At 41.1% G+C, this 19,062-nt stretch overlaps 1 protein-coding gene across 9 annotated transcripts in view; it reads right to left on the bottom strand.

The window, feature by feature from the left end:
* Positions 1 to 19,062, bottom strand: part of MADD (MAP kinase activating death domain) — a 77,138-nt gene that overhangs the window by 48,366 nt on the left and 9,710 nt on the right. For 5 of the 9 annotated variants that reach the window (XM_082318038.1, XM_082318041.1, XM_082318042.1 and 2 more), the window contains exons 2-12: positions 14,150 to 14,342; positions 10,736 to 11,350; positions 7,858 to 8,161; positions 7,391 to 7,522; positions 6,039 to 6,152; positions 5,252 to 5,332; positions 3,413 to 3,469; positions 2,476 to 2,654; positions 1,642 to 1,877; positions 1,107 to 1,263; positions 24 to 127 (exon numbers count right to left, since the gene is read on the bottom strand). In XM_082318038.1, coding sequence (XP_082174164.1) covers positions 24 to 127; positions 1,107 to 1,263; positions 1,642 to 1,877; positions 2,476 to 2,654; positions 3,413 to 3,469; positions 5,252 to 5,332; positions 6,039 to 6,152; positions 7,391 to 7,522; positions 7,858 to 8,161; positions 10,736 to 11,350; positions 14,150 to 14,211 — 2,041 coding nt within the window. In that variant the 5' untranslated portion in view covers positions 14,212 to 14,342. The remainder of the gene's footprint in view (positions 1 to 23; positions 128 to 1,106; positions 1,264 to 1,641; positions 1,878 to 2,475; positions 2,655 to 3,412; positions 3,470 to 5,251; positions 5,333 to 6,038; positions 6,153 to 7,390; positions 7,523 to 7,857; positions 8,162 to 10,735; positions 11,351 to 14,149; positions 14,343 to 19,062) is intronic. The other 4 variants (XM_082318045.1, XM_082318040.1, XM_082318046.1 and 1 more) reach the window with 2 other exon arrangements.

Raw genomic sequence — 19,062 nt, 5'->3', positions numbered from 1 at the left:
AAGTACAGCTCAAAGTTACTCACTTGGGGTATCGCCATTAATGTCACATTTCATCATCTCACTGACAAAGTCACCGAGGGAGGAGTAGGAGGAACTTGAGTCGTCATAGTCGACACTGTCACTGCCACTGCCACAACAGGTGAGAGAGAGAGATGAGTGGCAGCATAACAGCAATAGCAGGGCCTGATGTTTCAAAGATGTGAATCAGCACTGTTTTCATGGGCATCTTAAAAATCTCATGATATTACAGTCTCTACAAACAAATTTCTGCCAAGAGTCAGAAGCTTCATGAAAGGTCAGAGCAAATGAAATAACTTTGCGGTACATCAAGAGGAAGACATTTAAAGGCTCTCAGCAAAGTTAATGAGGTCAAGCATAAGTGAGCAGGGAGTAGTGTATTAATTCTATCTCTGTGTGTGCGTAGGATGACTTCAAGGGAACTGGAAATCACCAGTGAAAGCATTCCCTTTTTATACTAGTGATAAATCCCACTCTCAGGACTACTGGTGCTGTGTACAATGTAAAAGATGTGCAAGTCCCAGCCTGAAAGATCTCACAGGCTAGCAGAGAATGAATAATAATAAAGCTAGATGCAAAACTCTGGGAAATATGGCCAAAAATACTACAACAAAAAAGTTTATTCTCATTTTACTGAGCACAGGAGGCGGTCTCAGGTAGTGGGTAGTACTAACAAGCTTCACATAACTATGTGCACTGAGCAGAGATTTGAAGGAGTGGTAGAACGGGTGGGAGTACTTGTAGAACTGCAATAGATATAACCAGAGAAAGAACAGCATGGAAGAAAAAAGCATTAGGGTGGGAGGAAATATCAAATGTCAAGTGGCATACGGCTTGCAAAAGAAAACACGAAAATACAAATGGAGAATCACATTAAGTGAAGGCTCAAGAAGACACTAGGAAAGGGTTAAGAGGTTGCTATAATGACAGAGCAGTGAGACAATTTACTTCAGTGTCAGTATTCTGCCCAGACAGAAGAAATGAAACAGCAACTGGCAGGCTAGAGGAAAAGGCTGCAAACAAGAAGTAGGAGAGGCCCAGCAATCTGAAGTAACTATCGTGCGACTAGGGTTATGCTCCCCACTAACCTGTCATCAGTGGGATCAGAGTCTGTTTCTTTCTCTACTGGGACATTCAGTGCTTCAGCCAGCTGTGAATTACTGTCATAGACACGATAGTGGATGGGCTGCAGCTGGTGAGCATACCACTTCGGTTTGTCACCAATCAGTGCTGGATCAAACATGTCTGCACAATAAAACAAGGAGAGAGTTAATGGAACTCATTTATTGGTGTCAAAGGCTTCATTCACAGTGAGGCTACCCGCTACAAAGTCTTGCGCAAAGGAAGGGACAGTCTCTACTCTAAGAAGCCTCCAAGACTTCTTCTCCATAACCAAACAAGACAAGAGGTAAAATTAATGGGAGGACCGAGGGGCTAACAGCAGGACTAACTTGGTAGAAACACAAGAGGACATACATAAAAAACAGAAAAATGTTCCTTCAACTGGATTTCCCTCCCCAGCAGGAATTATATGGTGTAAAACTAGGTCCTTCCCTAGAATCTCTCTGCTTTTTAAGTTCCTGCATTATATCCAAGTGCAGGAAAGGCAAGACCAAAACTTACTGTTATGAATTCTTTGGAAAGCATAGTTAGTAGGGTTCAGTGACCATTCTCCAAAGTATTCTACTGCCTGCGTCCTGGAAAGCTTATCCGCAAAAGGTGTTTGCTTCGGCCTAGAGGCAAGAAAAGAATTTGCCTGGAAGGCCACCACTGGTCGTGGGAAGAGACGAAGAGTGCGAGTATGCATCTGGAAACCTTGCAAAACATTTGGTGAGTTGAAGAATCTCACCATAGCAACTCTAAAAAGAAACAGAGGACAATATATCAGATAAAAACACAGAATACAACAGAGAAGACGACAGAACGCCTTTAAAAGGTATACAGTAGGCAATGTTTCAAACCTTTGAAGAATGGTAACCCAGTACAAAAAACTAAGTCTTCTTAGAAAACAGTTGTCTTTAAGAAAAAAAAAAAAAAAAAAAACACACCTAGAAATCACTTTGTTTTAATACACCACCTCAACACCAAGACCAACCCAATGAGGGTCATATCCACTAGCTGAGGTGACGACTAAGTCTCCAGCTTTTTTTGTAGTTCAAGGCTTGTGATTCAAGCTGAGGATACAATATCAGACTGACAACTCCAGGTAAAGCGGATGATCTACAGGAAAATGCAACAAACAAAACACCCCCTCAAGATACATAGTTATGTTCATGCAGTTAATAGATCTCAGATAAACACTGTAATTTCTGCTCTTTTTTTCCCCATGATGTAAAGTAGAACCTGCCGCAGAACCTGGAAGATGCTGCTTCCACCACAGGACCCACAGAAGTGTCTGTGCTGCCTTCAAGTGCAAACTTTATGAAGACTCAACACTACCTTCCTGTTCAGCCTCACCTGGTAGCCACATCCACAGAGTCCACATCATTTCCATAGATCAGAGGGTTGAATTCTGTGGAGGGAGTAGACTGCAAATCATTCTGCTGTCTTCCCAGCAGCAGCGGCACCTCCTGCCCCTCATGGAACTTCTCGAGATTAAGAATGGGCTGAGTATTCAAACTCATGCTGGCCAGTGCCTAACAAAGGACAACATTATGCACACATTCAGCAAGAAAAGTTAATCAAAGAACAAGAGAGAGATCAGAGCTACCCTGCCCTCTAGGCAATTGAAACAATTGTGCATGCTCCATTAATTTGTCTTAAACCATCTCCTACACTGAGCCAACAAATATCTCCAGGCACACCTTTATGTGGATTGTCAAAACGATCTCCTCAATGCTGAAACAGTCCTGGAGCCAGCCAAGGGGTAGCACAGAAGTCCACTTTGCTAGATCATTCATGACATGAAAACAGATAGTCCAAATTGGACCACTAGTAGTACGGCACTGTGTACAACTTATTGTAGAATTATTCCCATGTGTAATTTGAATACATCTTGGGAACTAGCAGCCTTGAAACTTGCCTTGCAACTTGGCCATTCAACCAGTGAGTTTGATATCCCAGGACAACGTGGAGACACCTTTACACAAGCATCTGCCTGTATCCCTGCAAACCTCCACTTCCCATCTGAATGAGGTCTTCATCTCTCCATAAAGCTACCATACTCTTCAACCTTCACAACATCTTCAAGGATATGCACTGGAGCAGCACAAGGGGTAAATCAGTCCTGGACACCCAGACCTATCCTAAATCTTCCTCATTTCTCCCATTTGCCCGCTGAGTCTTCATCTTTTTATTTCAAAAATAAACAAATATATAAAACAAAACAAAAACCAAAACTCCAAAGGAAAAGGGTAAAATGGAAAATTGAGGGGAAAAGAATAAAATAAAGAACCTTGTTGTCAGGAGTGAGCAGCTGTTTCTGAGTGATTGCAGTCATGCTAACCAGACACTGGAGGCAAGATGGAAGATCATATGATAACACCAGCAGCCCATCAGAGCCAAGACGAATACATGACCACAGAGAAACAGATGGAAGGAAAAAAAAAAATATCTATTACTACCAAATATCACAAATGAGAGGAAATAAAAGGGACCACAAAATAGGCACATCTTGGGAGAGAGGCCTAACTGCCCCACCCCCAAACATTCACATCTGACCACTTTGGAAAGTGGAAAGGCTGCTGTCCTTATTGATGCAGCTAAGAAATTTTCTACTGCAGTTTAAAAGCAGATATCCTGAATTTTATTCATTGACGCCAAGACCCAAAGGCACACAAAAGTGTTAACCTTAGTGATGTGGGCCACAATTTAGTCTTCTCTACTTTGTACAGCAACCAGTAGCGCTCCTTCTCCTTTGCCAATTGTCAACTCTTAATGACAATGCCTATAGGAATACATAGGGATGTAATTTGGGTGAACATCCTGAGAATTTTAAGTACATCTTCAAGGAAACTGCAATTTGTTCTTCTGATATCCAACTTTGTCCCAGTGAGAGAGTTTTGCTGAATAGTGCCTGAAATTGCAAGGGGGTGAGGCAGAAGTGGGGGGAAGGCGGATCTAACAAAACTCTAAGCAACACATTGCTTCCATCTGTGCTGACAGCAGGTACTGGGGTATCATAGAGGTTACGCACTTTGCTCTCCTGGTCTACAAGGAGAGACAAAGAGCAGAACTCATCACATTAGTAACACACTTTACCTTTAGATACTGCATGCAGCGTGCATAAGGAAAACAGAAATAAAGAGATAAAACCTGCTTGACACGATCAGCCAGGATGACCCAAGCTGATTAATGGCTTAGCAGGACCTGAGAGGAGAGACTGAGACCTCACACACAGATCTGTGAATGGAGGGGAAACAAAGATGATCATAGCTTGATGGATCAAGTCAGAGTTTAAAGCCCACACGGCAAATGTAAAGGAGGAATCTGGAACTTTCTGCACCAAGTTAGCCCCAAACAACAGTAAAAAAGCAAAACCATCTGTTGCATCCAGGAGCATTTCAAATTATCCCTCACATAACTAAGAAATTAACTGCAGTTATAAGCCTCAGTGACCACTCACTTTTCCAAATTAACTCTCTCCATTAAGATAGAAAAGCAGCAACTGGATACCTACCACTTAACATCTGTATCAATTGATACTGCTTTTCTAGCTCTAAATGCTGTTGTATTCTAACATGGGGTATGTTCTAACTGGCCAACTATACAAAAGAGACATCTTAAACAGGTTGACAGAAAATTCCTAGTCCTGTGCTTCCCCTGCAAATGACAAAGGTGGAAGCAGCAGAGACAGCAAAAGATGAAACAGTTAACAACAATTACAATGAAGTCCTCTGGAGAAACTACAGAGAGATCAGAAACAAGATGAAAGTCTCAGATTTAGCTTAGTCAGGAGAAGACAATGTTAGAAAGTCATATAGCTCAGGGAGCTCCAAAGAAGACACCCCTATAACGTTGTTTTATCAGCCACCCTGTTGATTAGCCCACCTCCACAGTCCAAGAAGTAGACCTCTCCATGACTGATCAAGGGGCACTTTCTTGAACAAGAGTATTCTAGTAGTCTGATACGTTTTCACATCCATCTGATGTGCCAGGATACACACCTGCTTTTGACACGTTTTGCTTTACATTTGCTGACTTGTATTCTTGTCCAGTACAGCAGAAGAGCTGCGCAAGACTACATCTGCTAAGTTCTACTGAATCTGAGTCCTTTCCCCACAGTGCTTATTACCTGTTTCAGATGCTTTTTCAGCTCTGAAGCTTCTGGTTCTGGCAGTGCTGGCAAAGATTCTGCATTTGTGGGAACAATCACCTGGAATTAAGCACAGCAACAGACAAAAAATTCCTGAGCTGTAGTAATTTCCAAAACAGAATCTCCTGAATCCCCACCACTCCAGAGACCAAGGAATAAAAGCCAAAAAGTAAAATAATTAATAAAAAAACCCTACAACACACAGACACCTGCATCAATACTTTGATTCTTACTTCTTTATGGTTGTTTTTGTTTACAATATCACAAAAAATAGAGGAGTCACTTTATCATTTACCACAAAAGAAGAGAAGTTTGAATGCACTCCTACTCATCCTTTGGAATTTCCATCAAGTAGATGTTATAGACATTTCCCTTGAAATAGCCTTGCTCATGCCCCAGTAGAAAGCAGGATACACAGTTCCATTTGAATCATGACAACCAATGCAGCTGGAAGGCTCTTATCAGATTGGGTTTCTTAGGCGGGGCCATAAGAGACAGGGTCACAATTACTCAAGACGACAGCTTTATCATTTGTTTGAGGATTTATCTTCTAATGATATAGCCAGGTGGATTAACTGAAAAAGAATGCCTCATGAGCAAAAGAAATGGGGACCTTGAGACACAACAAGGAATGGAATCCTAAAGTTTAAACAGGAGTGGCAAAGGCAGACTGAGGCCAGGCGTTCTTAAATTCTCAGTGGGTACATTGATGAGAGTGCACAGTTCCCTGGAAACAAAGCCACAAGTCGTTATGGGCACCACTTACCCTATTGGTATCCAGGTCAATAAGCCACACATCATCAGGCATTTTAAAGTCCAGTTTGTAAAGGAAGAAACTTGCTGGAACACCAATGATATAAGGTGTAGGGGCTAGAAGCAACTGAGAGAAAGACAGACTTTAATAAGGACAAGATCTGCATTTGATATCACCATGTTCTTGCCAAATATTTATTTATTAGCTACAGTATGTTTATAGCAGAGGAGACAACACACAAGGCATTGATAAGTAATTAATTCCATACAATAGAAACATTAAAAAAAAGAAGAATAAAAGCTCCTGCTCAGAGAACTTCAGTTTTCATCTAGAAGAAAATAAATTTCTGCCTCCTGTACCCCCGCCCCAGGGATGTAATTTCTATGGCTGCACGGCTCTTTGGAAAAAACTTAGCTAATCTAACAGCTTACCACACCTATCATGGACCAAGAAAAAAAGATGTTCAGAGTAAGAATCTAACTAGAGAAGCAGCAAGTCACAGATTAATACACCCTCAGCTCAAACTGAGTCTGTGTCAATGTAAATATGGCTTTACCCTTACCCTTGTAATAGTAATTTGGTTTCAAAACAATCACATCTCTAGGAAGCAGAAGAAATAGACACATTTTTTCAAACGTACATGGAAAAGCTATGGGGAAATTCAGGTTGTTTCTGATAAGGGAATCAGCAGAGAGAAAAGGTTTAAATCAGTATGGCATGTAGCAGCTTAAGACCAGTGGCTTGGAAGGCTAATTTATTCTTTAAATCTAGAACAGTTGGTCACCTCCAAGGGGCAGTAAAAGAACAAACCTGCAGCATCAGCTGCAGGATAGCACTGAAGTAGTAAGATGGCCTAAATTCTATCTTTCCAAGCAAAATAATGAGCTCCTGCGGAGAGCCGACTATTGGTAAAACCCAGGCTCCCAGCTGAATTAACTCAACACTTCATATTTCTGAGGAGAATAAATTGCAGTCAATAGTTTCTAAACTCTGAATCAAGAGCCCTCAAGCATCCTTAAATATTAGTCTCGACCCTCCCCAACAAACCTTAATACTCAGCTGGGGGGAGGTGGGGGTAAATAGTCGTCATAATACTGTGGATCTATGGCCTTTCAGTCCACTGCTTGTGAACTACTGTATTATTGTACTATTCTACTATTCACTAAGCATGCTTTGAAGATATCCTAAATAACAGGTGTTACCTATTATTTAAATAGTGGTGCTCAAAGAACAGTCTTTGCAAGGCAGACTTTGCTACAATCCCTGAGAAAACAGCGGAGAAGGAAACAAGGACTACTCCTATATAAGTTTCAGACATCACAGAAACATCCTTTGCAAAAAAACAATAACGGAAAAATATGTACCTGTTCTGCAGAGGCCATGCAGGTAGGAAGCAGAGGGATCACTGGGAACATGTACTCTAATGGATAGATCATAGCCACAAAGGCCATCACAGACATTGAGAGTGCATTATAATCTCGGGACTGCAATACAACCTGCAACCAAAGAAACTCACATTAGCACTGCAGCAACCATTCACTTCTAATACTCCCCCCAGAGGTATACAAAGATCACTGCCTGCAGGCCTCTGATTTGATGGCTGTGAACTGGATGACCCTCAATTAATCTGTCTGAAAACAAGCTTCAGGTACTTTTCCGAGCAAGAGCAAAACTTTTCAAAACAGGGAACTCAGAAGAAGCTATTCCTTCTCCCCGCAAACTGATTCCAGGCAGTGCAGGAGACAGCTGTTCAACACATCCAGCCTGCCCTGGTTCTGAAGAGGGCAGAGCTTCCTACGTACCTGTCAAAGACCAACTCTTCCCTTCTTACCTTGTGCTCCAGAAGGATGCAAGTCAGCACCTGCAGGCAGGCATCCACTCCCAACAACTCCAAAGGCAGATGTAATGGAAAATCCACCAAGGTGAAGCGGGATGGATCAGGAAGAGCAAAGGTCAAAGCTGGCTGCAACTCATGTGGCAAGACTTCCACATCCACCCGCTTCTGACCAGCAACAGGCATCGGTGACCGGAGCAGCCGGTATATCCAGGCCTCAATCTCCCGCAGGTCGTGTAGCAACGCACTAGACTTTTCTTCCACCAGGAGGGAGCCTGTGAAAATCCGCCACATTGTATCCCTGTACAGGGAGAACAACAAGGTTAATACTCCAAGAGCTCCACTTGACAGCCATTCCGCAAGGCTCTTCCAGGGAAAGGGTAGATCCACTGAGAATTAAAAGATGCAGCCAACAAACATTTGGTCACACAGAGGAATGGAAGGGAGGGATTTAAGCTTACTGAAACAACCACTGTGAGGAAGTATAAGTCCTTCTGTGGCAGGAATCAACGCAAGTATGTCAGTGGCAGGAATCAAAACGAGTATGTCACTTCCACCTGAGAGTTCATTCATTCATTTAAAGGGCTCAGTTAGGCTCTCTCAAGATCTCTCATTGCCCTGGTGCTTGAAATTCAGCACACACATCTCCCAGATGTTTTGGCACGATGAAATACTCTTTTTCATCCTATCCTAAATTCCACTGTATCATTCTTAAGAGCTGAATAACCCGTGGTAGAAGTGGATGCATTTCAGCTGAGAATATAAATTTCTGAAAGCTGTCTAGAAAGCATTTAGGTACCTTAGCAAAATAAGCAGCAATTTTTCCACGCCCTAAGCTAGCAATCCGCAAACTTGTAGCTCGCAGACGGGCTGGCCAAAATGCACGTACAGCATTGCCCAGGGCCGCCAGAGCTTCAAAACTTGAAACTGGGTCTGACAAGGGAAGCAAAGGGGCTTGTCCACTTCAGCGCTTAGTGTTGTAGCACAGTGAAGGCTGCAAACCTGTTGTAGCCATTCTGCAAAAAACTTCAGCCTGATAAACATCTTCAGTTACTGTAACAGATCCCTTAGAATGGTATGGGTTCAAATTAGAGGTTCTACCTTACAGTTCACAACTTAGAAGAAAAAATTAAAGAAAAGGAAAAAGAAAAAAAAGATGTCAACGCTGGAAGCTTCAAAAAGGAAGAAAAATCAGAGAAATTTGGAGGGATCAAAAGAAGGGCAATTTGAGATTATGCTGAGTAAGTGATACACCTCTCAGGAACTGTGATGCTTCTCATCCTCCACTCTTCCTTCAGCTGCTTGTAATGCACAGGACATTAGGCTGTTAATAGGCATGCTCAGCCTTTTGCAAGCTGTAAGGATTCAGTTTCACCTTTATTCTGCCACCACTTCAAAACTATTCTACTTTTCCAGGTCACGGCTTGCAAACCACATGGTAATTCAAACCTGCTGCTTTGCTTTTCCCAGAGATGCATGCCCAGCATTCCTTCTCTTGCCCTCCTCATCTGTCACTCAGTTCTTCTCTTTAAGAATTATGTCCAGCAAGAGCAAATTTCTCAAATACCACATGCCATTCAAACACTGGAATACTTCAGCACCCCTTTCAAAAATCAGATGAGCTCACAGAGTTTAGGAAAATAATGAAATTTAGTTTTTTCTGCCTCAGTAATTATCAGACTAAACCAAGTGACAAAATAAGGGGGGACGTTTGGTTCTGACAGAATAATATTTCCCCAACAGTCAGTGGATTCAGGTGATAAATCTGCTAATGCAGGAGTCGGTCATAACCCCAGGAAACTCCCTTAGAACTATTCCAGGGCAGTAACCCAAGCAGTAGGCTACTGCTCTGTGAATGGGACAGGTTTCCCCTTTCATGCAAAATGTAAAGACCTTATAAAGATGGAAATGATAGATGTCCTGTCATTTTTTGCTTTTGACAAGTTTAATTTGGACTATACCAAGCTACTTAACTCACATTATGAGCTATCTCACAGCCCCATCCCTCTTACTATTGAGATAATCCCCTCCTTCTCCAGAGATTAATTTTATATTTTCTCTTTTCCGTTAGCGTATTGGAAAGGAAAATATTGTCCTGGAATGTAGGTGTCAGGCACAACAGCACAGATATACATCCATGACTGATATACATAAAGATATTGCTCCTTCTGTACCCCACAGTGCAACAGCTTTTGTTACATACCCAACATTATAATAGCAGATATGTAAAATTACTACATTACATTAAAAATACACCAAGTTCCTGTTAATTTGCTGCTACCAGCCCCCATTCCCATATGCTCCCTAGACAACTCCTTTGTTTTCTACCTCTCCTCCCCCTCCCTTTCAAATATTGTACTTTGATCTCTTTCAGCCGTTCCTGCTTCTCGAGTCTCTTCTCTCCCACGCTGAAGTTCAGATTGTTTCATAAGCTCGTTAAGCACACTTTCATCATTTCCCTCTTGCCCCAAGTGGAAATTCTCTCTGATATTTCTTGGCTGTTTCTAATTTGCCAGAGAATCAGTCCTGAGGTACACTGCCACAGAGCTTATATGCCAAAGCAACAATAACAGCATCAGTGCTTAGCTTCAGAAAAGATCATGCTCAGTCAGTTGCTAGCAGGATAGTGCCTCCTTAGATGTATCAAAAATGAAAATCATATCAGGTTACAGAATCAGACAGAGAAGTTTTAAAGAAATCATCACAAAAATTTCATTTTCCTACTGTGATCCTGGGTTAAAACAGCAAAAAGATCAACCATTGGTGTTTGGCTGCTTCTGCAACCACACCTGTAACCACAATTTGCCATGCAGACAATTGCAGCCCTGGACACAAACAGCGGGAGGAAAAAATTCTTTCTTCCCCCTCAACATACCTCTGCACCCCACGAGGAATCCCCAACTTCTTGCCCAACAATCTCTCACTACAGCAGTCCACAAGTCTCTTGAGGGTGTACAGACACTCACGAAAGGTGGAAAAGAAGGGATAATGACTAAGGATGCACAGAGAAGTCAGAGTGCTGTTCCGAGAGCGATGGCTGCCTTTGGCCAGACGCTTACTGCGTGGTGATCGATTCACATCTGGGGTAGACTCTGTACTGGGAGCCTGCAGTGAAGAACCACTCTCCGAACTCTCAGTGCCCACTTCTTCCTGGGGTGCAGATGCATCCCCAGATTTGGGGATTTTCTGTCCCTCCCGAGCTCGATGCCCCCCTGTGCCTTCTCCCTTCTCCTTGGGGACTCGCTTCTGGAATGAACGGTAGAAGTTGACACAGATTCCATAGCGAATGACACCTGTATCCTTGTCTGTGAGAGTGAAGACAAAGGAAGTGTCATCACGGAAGCTCATGCGTTTTTGCCGCACACTCAGGCATCCTTCTGGCTGGCAGAAGAATACAACATCAGGTGGTAGAGGAAAGTCCACATGGTCTTCTAGAGGGTAACGTCGCAGCAGTTCAGGAGTCTGAGCAACGCTATCACTACTCGGCTGCCTACAAAAAAAGCAAACAAAAACACATACATAGTTGACTAATGCCAATAAAAATCTTTGGTATCTTCCTACTAACATGTCAGGAGCCTGTGGGCTCAGCTTCATCTTTGTTTCTTCTCTCCCCTACTATCCAGAGAAAGCGCAGCTTCTCCATCACTAGCCACAATGCTCAATCACTAGCACAAGGCCGCAACCGCAGAAAGGTTAAATAAAAAAGTCTATACCATCATTATCAAGGCCCAACAAGGAGTCTGTTCAAATTTGACTGAGAAAAGGACTCTCAGTAGTATGTTGTTGCCAGGAGAACATCATATTGTCATGTTTCCCTGACTTTGATTTCCAAAATGAATTTAACCGCGCAGGTCTCTGGGCAACACTTGGGTAGGAAATACGTTGTCCCTCTCCAAAAATACAGCCAGATGAAAAAACCCTGGATTTCAGCCATTTATGAACAAGATGCAAAATTAAATGAGAAAATCCAGTATCAATTCCTAACTGGGAAAAACAAGAATTTACTAGGAAAGAATTCAGACAAATGGTGGAATGATATGGACCTAATCCTGTAAAATTTTCATTAAAAAGTTCTAGCAACCATATATATATGGTTGTGTATATATATATTTCTGTGTTTGGTTTTCAAGTTGGATTTTAAGTGTAAGTTACTATAAAAGCTGGGTAGTAATATGCAGACTTATTTAACACTGAGACTCACCAACCTTTGTACCACAAATCACTAAAGGAACACAAAGACAGAAAGGCAATACTGTTTATTCCTAATTTTCCACCAGAAGAACAGACTCTTTCAAGGTATTAACTCTTTTCCTACCACTACTTTTCCACGAAAGTTACTGAATAACTGCCAGAGAAATAGTATGTAATCCACATAGTGAAGAAAAATATGTCCGCAGAACAACCTCTCTTTGGTTTGACCCCTTTGCTGTAAAGTCTGATCTCTCACCATTTTCTAAAGTAATTAGCATTTAGTATCATGTTTAATACATGGGATGTAGGAGAACTGGCTCCACCGTCACTCTCCTATGGGATCTCATACAAGACATTTTCTCACTTTGATACTTTAGATTTGCCCATGTCAAAATACAAATGACACTTGTTTTTCTCTTATATGAGAGGTGACAAAACCCAAACAAGTAGTAATAGGATGTCTGTAATTTACAAAAGAAAATCACTTGTGTAAATAGCTCTGCTGACTAATTCTCCCAAACTAATACTTTATTAAAGAAAAAGTAAAAATGCTTTAGTAATAAAGCATAAATTGGTAACAAAATTCATACTGCCTGTACAGTTAAGTACTGAAATACTGTACGAAGAGAAAGAAGAAACCCTAAAAAGCTTTTATATATTAGTGTACATAAGTAATGCATCATCTGCTGAAGAAGAAATGTCAAATGATGCTGGTACTGTTTAGAGAGTCTATCTGGCGGTAAATGGTTAAAAAAAATGTCATCGACAAAGTACCAGTGAATATATCACCAGTTCATGCCTTTGCAGTAATATTAGCTACAAAGACAGAGTCTTCTCAGACATTTAGAAAAATTGCATCTAATAAAAGGGAATACTTCCAAAAGGCATTGCTATTTGTGCACAGTGGATAACAAGATGTAATGGTAAAGGCCACATGGAGATCCTAAGGACTTTGCACTAGAAGCTACTTCAGTCAGCTCCATAGGCATTTGTTGAAGTGCCTAACGAGACAACAGACCTCTGAGCAGCAGCAATCTAGCTACCGCTGCCCAGCAAAAAGCAAGAGAACTGTAGGAGTCCACAAGTGATGCTAGCAAATTTCTAAGTAAGAACATCAGACACTATAAGCATCACTGGAGGAGGCAGTTAACATTTCTTCCTCCTTCTTTTCCTAGTTGGTGACACACATATGGAAAACTTGCTTATTTTTCTACAGACAATAAGAAGTAATTAAACTATTAAATTATTCTGTCCATAAAATAATAAAAATAATTATTACTTAGGATTATGTCATTTCCTCCACTTAGCCTATTTAAATATTGCACTCAAAGTATTCTGAAAAGAAAGCGGGAGGTAACACAACAGGCTGATGCACATAAACCACTGATATTTAGAAATGAAAGTAAAATAGAGTTTGGAATACACCCATTAAATAGGCTGGCTGAAAGTTACTGTGTAAATTTTGAATAAAGAAAAATAACATTTACTGAGCACCTGTGTATTTGACAAACAGCACACATATCAATCCCACATTTCATATACGCTTTAAGTAAATAAGCATAACATTTTAGCTATTGATAGTTAATAAGACTTTAAAAAAAGAAAGCATTCACGTCATTCCTATAAGGATAAATGAGTACTAGAGGGAGAAACACCCAAGTAAGGCAAGTTCCAGATTATTTTTTTTTTAATTGAGTTTACAGACTATACTTCAAAATCTAGAAAAGTAACCCCAAACTAGTATTTTACTTGCATGTGGCTTTCAGTATTTTCAATTTGTGAATCCCTCTACCCTGATGCCAGTAGAAGCAAAGAAGTTCAGACCTATAGGCTACCATATATAAATTGGCTTTTCTTAGTCACCCTTTGCAGACCCTTGAAAAGGAGTCTAAAGACTGCAAGTTAAAAAACTTTGGCTGCACTACTATCTTTCAAAAAGTGCCCTGGCCCAAGTAGATGCTCCCGTTATGGTAGCATTCTGCACGCATTCCAGACATCACTTCCTCAGCACCAAGCAAGGCTTCATCAATCGGTGCTATGCTATTTATCCCAACTCTACTGCCCAAGCAAAAGCAGTGCTGAGACTCTTTTACATTACCTGGCTCCAATGATCACAAGATAGTCGAGTAACCGTGGGCAGATTTTCTTTTTCTGCACCATTGTCCTTGACACCCCTCCCTATGTCATCTCAGTGAACTGCTGTTCATCGATCCAGTAGCCGGTTATCCAGTCAGCTGTGATCGACTGCCTTGGGAAACAGAATCTGCTTGGAACTGTCTGGCAAGTCCAACCTATGATCAAGAAAAGCAAGAGTGTCAAAGGCACAATCAGGAATACCAAATACATATAAGCAGCTTCATGACCTCAGTTACATTCCCCAAAAGTCTCAGTGTTCTGTGCAGTCATGGCCGTCCACAGATGTCTCTCTTCATGAGTATAAAACCACAACCACATGCCCACAAAAGCAGAGAGAGCTGAAAAACACACAAAAAAGTACAAGAGGATCTCAAGAAAGACCACAGACAAACAAAGAAGCATATCATTGGCAAAGAGCTAGTCATGAAATGGTTCGAGGCAAAAGCACTGTTTAGGCAAATCCCTGGGATTCCTACAGTGCTTGGGAAAGGAGGTTTAATTGGCAATTCTGTACAGATAAACTCGACTGAAGAAAAAAAAACACAACCTGAACTTTAGCTGTCTGATAAACAGAATAAGTAAAGAAGGGGTAATGTCAAGAGAAGTCCAATTTGGTATAATGCACCTCACCCTCCCAAACCTAGAAGTGGCTTAAAGCAAGAATGATCTCCACAGTCCCCAAGGACTGCAATCTCTAACGCTTTTTCTGTGAAGGTACAGAACCACAGTTCTACAGAATTGCGGTTTGCAATAGCAAAAGTGCTTCTTGTAAATCATACTGTTTCTTTGACTTATTCAATTCCATTTATTTTGTGTATCTTCACCATTTACTCTTGATAGCCACGCCTCCTACAGCTATTTTCTCCGTCCATTTTAGAATAGAAAAATCCTCTTAGAGTAATTGGTATTTTACTATAGCATTACTGTTTGTCAATCACTATGCTTAATAGACAACCAGAATTCAGTAAACACTGTAAAATTGTTCTTTCCAATCCCACCATTCGTACTTCATTGAATTCATGGGGGGGGGGGGGAAATCTTAAAAAGTAATCAAGTTCCATATTACAATGTTCCCTACTTACATTTGAAAACAAGCTGAAAACAGAAATTTTCTGAAACAGAAGATTCTTGGAAACTCTAAAATCAGAGATGCTCAAACTGTACTACAAGTTTACAAGCATCCCAATGAAAGCATTAATAAAGTTATTTTATATTTAAAAAAATGAACTGATTGCCTTCTGGGGCATATTCAGAGAAAGTTTCTATTTCAGTTCATGTTTACATCCTAAGGCTATCACAGAATTCAGAGAATTATTACTACTGCACTAAAATCTTTCAGTTCTGCAGCATAAAGTTTAGATTTTATTTGCATAAAAGTATAACAGATTTACTAACAACCTGTAAATCTCAGCATAATTAGGTAATTTTCTTGATGTTTCTCATTACTTCACAACCAAAAGTTAGTTAAAGGCACTGTAACTGTCAGCAACTCGCAATCATGTTCAAAGTCTAGCAGCAGATTTGCTTTTTTCCCAGCCCTTCACATTCCAGGGAGAGTTGGGGAGTTTTATTCACTAGCCCTCCAAACACCAGTAAGAACACAAACACACAAAGAAAGTATGTATACGATTTATCAACAAAGGAAAATCATACTAGTCAGTAAGTATTAATTATGGAACAATAAACTGAAAGAAACTTTAACCCTCACACACATAAAACCCCACATTTTTTAAGACTTCGTGGTATGGTTTTAGTAGATCCTCAATTACAGTCGCTGCAGGTTCCTAAGTGACAGCACTATGAATTACCTTCTCTGAGCAGCAATACTTTTATAAATTATCTTCTCTGAACAACAGAGAAAATACAGACACAGGAAACAAAGCTCCTGTTTCTTCATTTTAATGATATTATTGAAAACATTGTAGAATCTGTCCTGCAACAGCTCTTGATCCAATGTATTCTGGAAATATCTTGGCACAGATAAACTCAAGAGGAACAAGATGAAGTTGGGATGATCAAGTGGACCTTTTTGCCTTCAGTTTGAAGAACTACTTTATCTGTTTTCTTTCCAAATAGCTGTACCCAGAACTCTCTGAGGAACTCACTGTTCAGTTACAGATATGGGCAGAGAAATCAGTTACCAGCAGGTAACAAAGACGTATGACTTCGAGGAACTTCTGCTACTCAGTGATAACCAAACATATGTTCTTCTTCTATCCTACCCCTCAGTGAAGGTGGAGAAAGTAAACCGCATTTACAATGGAGTAGAAACACGTGCAGTGATGTCCTGGTTTCAGCTGGGATAGAGTTAATTTTCTTCTTAGTAGCTGGTAGAGTGCTGTGTTTTGGATTTAGGATGAGAATAATGTTGATAAGACACTGATGTTTTGGTTCTTGCTGAGTAGAGTTTACACTAGTCAAGGACTTTTTAGCTTCTTGTGCTCTGCCAGGTGCATAAGAAGCTGGGAGGGAGCATAGCTAGGACAGCTGACCCAGACTGGCCAAAGGGCTATTCCATACCATATGATGTCATGCTCAGTATATAAGCTGGGGGAAGAAGAAGGAAGGGGGGGACGTTCGGAGTGATGGCGTTTGTCTTCCCAAGTAACCGTTACGCGTGATGGAGCCCTGCTTTCCTGGGGATGGCTGAACACCTGCCTGCCGCTGGGAAGTAGCGAATGAATTCCTTGCTTTGCTTTGCTTGTGCGCGCGGCTTTTGCTTTACCTATTAAACTGTCTTTATCTCAACCCATGAGTTTTCTCACTTTTACTCTTCCGATTCTCTCCCCCATCCCACCGGGGGGGAGTGAGCGAGCGGCTGTGTGGTGCTTAGTTGCTGGCTGGGGTTAAACCACGACAAGTGACTACAGAGTAACTGAGAGGCTACAAGACCACAACCTTAGCTTACCTTTCAGTAACCTGTCCATGCCCTGTGGTTTTTCTCCTATTGTCTAGCCTGGAGAATATCTCTTATGACTGCAATTCATTATACATCTTTCCCACTGTTCTGCAAAGGAACTAGCGAGGTATGCAATATGAAAACCTCCATCAAAACCATACAATTTTCAAAAGAGTATCAGAGCAGACCAGTACAAGGAACATATGCAGGGCTTCCAACATCCCTAGAATGGCTGAAACTGCACCCTAGTGATGCCATAAATCAAAGTTTTTATCAGTTTTCTAAAAAAAGATCTGAGCACTTTCTGAGATTTCTGATTTCTACTGCAACACAGGGAGACCAGACTGATGTAGACATTCTGCAGGGGCTTCCAGAGTCTCCTTCAATCACTTACTTATTCTTAACAGGGCCATAGTTACAGTGAGACATAGGAGGACAAAGGCTTTCTTTTGGAAGATGAAGTTTTGTTTGATTGGAGAAAGAGGCAGAAGAATTAGAACCAAGTTTAGGTTTTTTGCCTTCCCCTATTCAATCTCTTGCTTCTTCAGAGATCTAGTAATGGCTGATGACAGCAGTTAAAGAGCATTAGATCAATATTTGCTGGAACTCACCTTCCTACTCTTGGTTGGAATCAGGTACCACAGTTGATGATCTGTATAAACCAACACAAACAGGCATTACAGTCCTGCCTCTCTTGCTTTCAGGCCAGTGTCATTCCCTCCTCTGTGCTGGTAGAAGTGCTTGTGCAGTTACATGGTGAACCAGATTGTGGAATTGATATGGACTAAAACGAACACCCTCCCTTCTCCTCCCTTGCCACTTTTGTTTTTACTAGGTTATTTCTATGACTTGGTTCACCAAGTGGCCACACAAATGTTTGTGCAGGCACAAAGAAAAGGTAGGAGTGAGCAGCTAAGGGAATCTGGAAAATCTGATTGAATATGATATGGTCACAGAACTACAGATGACAGCGTCTCTACAGGCAATAAAGAGGTAAAGTAGTTTCTTTCTCAGAGATTTGCTATCATCCTTCCTCTAGCTCCTAGATTTTACACACTGAGTACGTTAGAACAGAAAGAGATCAAACAACTGACAGACACTTCCATTTCTCCTCTTTCATGTTGGCATTTGGACATGAACTGAGAGATTATCTAGACTCTGAGTTGGTACAGGTTTGGACATTGATGGCCTCTTCTCTCTCTCAAGCTACTTTAACTCTAGATTGCTTTTTCTGAAAAGGTCTTCTGCAACATGCTTTCTCTTTGCAAACACCTTGGAACCAGCCCTTTGAAGGCTGAGTCCTCAAGCACCGCTTGAGAAGAAACTTCCTATAACTTCAACCCAAGAAAAGGAGAAAAATCAAGAAGTGAAGGCCACCATAGAAACATACTGCACAAACATATTGCAGAACACCATAATTTAAATAAGCACTCATATGGATGGTGAACAGGTTGGTAAGAACTAACACTACCCACATACTGTAGCAGCTGTCAGCAATACTCAGGAACTAGTAGAAATTGGCACAGTAGCCTAGACATAAAGACAAAGGCCAGAGCCAGCACTAACCCACAGCCTACCAGTAACTCAAGACAAAAAAGTGTTCGAAACAGCACTTCTATTACTGGCACTGCTCTATATTTCAAAATTCCCCAAACACCCACGTTTTAGGTTGTAGCACAACTTCTTATCTGCATGGTATTCTGCAACTTAAAGTCCTTCCAGAAATAAAAGTCTATATAAACACACACACGCTCATGAAAAGCACCACACCACAGAACGGATATGGTAGCGTGAAAGAACTGCAGCAGAATTTTTATCACTTTAGAGCCATCTGTGTCAGACTGATACCCAGCACTAGTCCCAAGAGACATGAACTGTGCAGCACCCCTGTCTCATCTATCCCTTGGAGTCTTCAGTCTTTTTAAAAGCGTCTTTTCTTTCTAGACACAAAGCTAGAGGAACAAAGTCATTTAGTC

Source organism: Platalea leucorodia (genome assembly GCF_965183815.1).
Source record: "Platalea leucorodia genome assembly, chromosome: 7".
NCBI lineage: Eukaryota > Metazoa > Chordata > Aves > Pelecaniformes > Threskiornithidae > Platalea > Platalea leucorodia.
The sequence above is the reverse complement of the archived record's forward strand: the minus strand, read 5'-3'. Positions and strand labels throughout refer to the sequence as shown.